Source organism: Pongo abelii, chromosome 21 (assembly GCF_028885655.2).
Source record: "Pongo abelii isolate AG06213 chromosome 21, NHGRI_mPonAbe1-v2.0_pri, whole genome shotgun sequence".
NCBI classification, from domain to species: Eukaryota; Metazoa; Chordata; class Mammalia; order Primates; family Hominidae; genus Pongo; species Pongo abelii.
The window spans coordinates 54,510,876-54,514,721 of NC_072006.2; the positions used below are offsets into that span (position 1 = coordinate 54,510,876).

The 3,846-nt window shown below is 65.4% G+C and overlaps 1 protein-coding gene across 1 annotated transcript; it reads left to right on the top strand.

Annotated features, from left to right (window-relative positions):
- The first annotated feature begins 1,458 nt into the window (after positions 1-1,458).
- On the top strand, positions 1,459-3,550 carry CEBPB (CCAAT enhancer binding protein beta). The gene has a single exon (XM_002830413.6). The coding sequence runs from the start codon at positions 1,912-1,914 to the stop codon at positions 2,947-2,949; it is 1,038 nt and encodes a 345-aa protein (XP_002830459.1). The 5' UTR covers positions 1,459-1,911; the 3' UTR covers positions 2,950-3,550.
- Positions 3,551-3,846: the final 296 nt, after the last annotated feature.

Sequence of the window (3,846 nt, forward strand, 5' to 3'; positions counted from 1 at the left end):
GCTGCTGGGAAGACCCAGAAAGCCAGCAGGCTGGGCCAGTGTTTCATCCCCTCCCTCCCTGCCTCCTACCCACCAAGGGTGCCCAGAGATGTCATTTCTCCAGCTCTTGGGGGCGGAGGTCACCCCAGCTCAGCAGATAACACCAAAGGTTGAGCAATGCCCGCCTGCCCGCTGGGGCCAGGGCTGGGGTCAGTGGGCTGGGGGTCAGCCCCGGGCAGGCTGGGAGCTCCTGCCTAGGTGGCCTGGGCTAGGAGTGGCAGAGAGGTGGGCCCAGGGAGCTGCCCCAATGGCCTAGGAATGGGTCTGGGAGGGCAAAGGGCCCTCTAACCTGAGCCTACCCAGCAGAGGCGGGCGAGTGGTCAGAGGGCCTTGGGCCTGTGTTCAAGTCCAGGCAGGCCATTGTCGCTTTCCCGTCTGTGAAATGGCAGCAGCAAAAGCATCTTCCTGGTGGGGTGAAAAAAGTTGAACCTCGGGGTCCAGGCCCACCCTGAGCACAGGGCAGGGACTTGGTAAAAACTTATCTTTCTCTTTCCTTCTCTTTCCTGCATACCACCCCCCTCCCGTGAGGCTTAAGTCCCTCCCTAGCAGCTTCAGAAACAGAAGCTTTTTGGCCTCTGGGACTGGCAATAGGTCTTAGGGCTCAGATGAGGGCATTTCGTTTGGGGTGAATGGGGGACATGCGGCCATGTGACCTTGGTATGCCATGCCATGCTCCCTCTGGGCCTCCACTGGCACAATCCGTGGGGGTCCCTTTCTGTCTGATGTGCAGCCCACAACGTAAGCCTTAGGTTTGGGAGTCTGGTGGGAACAATGCCACCACCGCTGACAGTAGCGACACCCTTCATGGACTGCAGCTGGGAGAAGTGAAGTGACTCACCCAAGGTCACACAGTGTGGCAGGGCCGAGCACCCCCCGACCCTGCCCCATCCCAGGGCCCAGGTCGGGTGGCGCGGCGCGGGGCAAAAGAAGACCCGGGTGTGTCCAAGCCGCGAGCAGGCGGCAGGTGTGGTGGGCGGGGCTAGGGGCGGGGCGCCGTGGACCAGGGTCCAGCCCCAAGCGGAGCGCGATCCTGCCCGGTCGCCCCGACCCCCGGGGTCCTCATATTGGCGGTGGCTTAAGAGGGGAGTCGTCACAGGCGTGGAGTCTTTCTAGGGCCGGGGACCTGGGGAGGAGGTGGGAGTTTAGGGGAGGAAGGGCCACGGAGATGTGTCCCTTCTCCTGGAGCTAGAGCTGCGGGCTGGGGTCTCCAGGGTTCGGCCCGGGGAGCCGACCCTGGTCGGCCGTCCGGGCTCTGCTCGGCCCTCCTGAAACCTCCGCCTCCTCCAGCAGGGGGCGGGCCGGGGCCGCGTCTCGGGGGGAAGGCGATCAGGTCGCCCCCTCCTCCGATTCCCCCGCCTTCCAGGACAGCCTCCAGCCCAGAGGGGCGGTCCGGGGGCGGGGTCGCACCGCCCCCTCTCGCTCCCAATCCCGGGGCGGCCGGGCGGGGGTGGGCAGGGGGCGTGAGGCCGCCCCCTGCGGCCCGGGGGCCCCCCGAAAACGCGCTCCGGGTGCCCGGTCCCTCCGCTGCGCCCTGCCGCCGTCCTCCCGGGGGTCTCGGGCGGCCGCGGCCGTGTCCTTCGCGTCCCGGCGGCGCGGCGGGAGGGGCCGGCGTGACGCAGCGGTTGCTACGGGCCGCCCTTATAAATAACCGGGCTCAGGAGAAACTTTAGCGAGTCAGAGCCGCGCACGGGACTGGGAAGGGGACCCACCCGAGGGTCCAGCCACCAGCCCCCGCACTAATAGCGGCCACCCCGGCAGCGGCGGCAGCAGCAGCAGCGACGCAGCGGCGACAGCTCAGATCAGGGAGGCCGCGCCACCTGCGGGCCGGCCGGAGCGGGCAGCCCCAGGCCCCCTCCCCGGGCACCCGCGTTCATGCAACGCCTGGTGGCCTGGGACCCAGCATGTCTCCCCCTGCCGCCGCCGCCGCCTGCCTTTAAATCCATGGAAGTGGCCAACTTCTACTACGAGGCGGACTGCTTGGCTGCTGCGTACGGCGGCAAGGCAGCCCCCGCGGCGCCCCCCGCGGCCAGACCCGGGCCGCGCCCCCCCGCCGGCGAGCTGGGCAGCATCGGCGACCACGAGCGCGCCATCGACTTCAGCCCGTACCTGGAGCCGCTGGGCGCGCCGCAGGCCCCGGCGCCCGCCACGGCCACGGACACCTTCGAGGCGGCTCCGCCCGCGCCCGCCCCCGCGCCCGCCTCCTCCGGGCAGCACCACGACTTCCTCTCCGACCTCTTCTCCGACGACTACGGGGGCAAGAACTGCAAGAAGCCAGCCGAGTACGGCTACGTGAGCCTGGGGCGCCTGGGGGCCGCCAAGGGCGCGCTGCACCCCGGCTGCTTCGCGCCCCTGCACCCACCGCCCCCGCCGCCGCCGCCGCCCTCCGAGCTCAAGGCGGAGCCGGGCTTCGAGCCCGCGGACTGCAAGCGGAAGGAGGAGGCCGGGGCGCCGGGCGGCGGCGCAGGCATGGCGGCGGGCTTCCCGTACGCGCTGCGCGCTTACCTCGGCTACCAGGCGGTGCCGAGCGGCAGCAGCGGGAGCCTCTCCACGTCCTCGTCGTCCAGCCCGCCCGGCACGCCGAGCCCCGCTGACGCCAAGGCGCCCCCGACCGCCTGCTACGCGGGGGCCGCGCCGGCGCCCTCGCAGGTCAAGAGCAAGGCCAAGAAGACCGTGGACAAGCACAGCGACGAGTACAAGATCCGGCGCGAGCGCAACAACATCGCCGTGCGCAAGAGCCGCGACAAGGCCAAGATGCGCAACCTGGAGACTCAGCACAAGGTCCTGGAGCTCACGGCCGAGAACGAGCGGCTGCAGAAGAAGGTGGAGCAGCTGTCGCGCGAGCTCAGCACCCTGCGGAACTTGTTCAAGCAGCTGCCCGAGCCCCTGCTCGCCTCCTCCGGCCACTGCTAGCGCGGCCCCCGCGCGCGTCCCCCTGCCGGCCGGGGCCGAGACTCCGGGGAGCGCCCGCGCCCTCGCCCCCGCCCCCGGCGGCGCCGGCAAAACTTTGGCACTGGGGCACTTGGCAGCGCGGGGAGCCCGTCGGTAATTTTAATATTTTATTATATATATATATATATCTATATTTTTGTCCAAACCAACCGCACATGCAGATGGGGCTCCCGCCCGTGGTGTTATTTAAAGAAGAAACGTCTATGTGTACAGATGAATGATAAAACTCTCTGCTTCTCCCTCTGCCCCTCTCCAGGCGCCGGCGGGCGGGCCGGTTTCGAAGTTGATGCAGTCGGTTTAAACATGGCTGAACGCGTGTGTACACGGGACTGACGCAACCCACGTGTAACTGTCAGCCGGGCCCTGAGTAATCGCTTAAAGATGTTCCTACGGGCTTGTTGCTGTTGATGTTTTGTTTTGTTTTGTTTTTTGGTCTTTTTTTTGTATTATAAAAAATAATCTATTTCTATGAGAAAAGAGGCGTCTGTATATTTTGGGAATCTTTTCCGTTTCAAGCATTAAGAACACTTTTAATAAACTTTTTTTTGAGAATGGTTACAAAGCCTTTTGGGGGCAGTAATTGGCTTTTGTTTTTTTTTCACTTTATTTTGGATTTGTAGGATTTTGTTTTTGCGTTTCTGGTGTGTAGGGGGTTGTGTGTGGGGGCCTGCTGTTATTTTTGGAGGTTTTGGTGGTTGGGTGGGGGTGTTGCAGCTGGTTTTTCTTCCTCCTCTGCTGCCCCCCCCCCCCCCACACACACACAGGGTCTGCTTGAGATGGGGTTCCAGCCCCGGGGGAAAGGGGAGAAGAGTAATGGGTCAGGCATTCAGGCTGACTCAGAGCCCCTGGGCGCCGGGA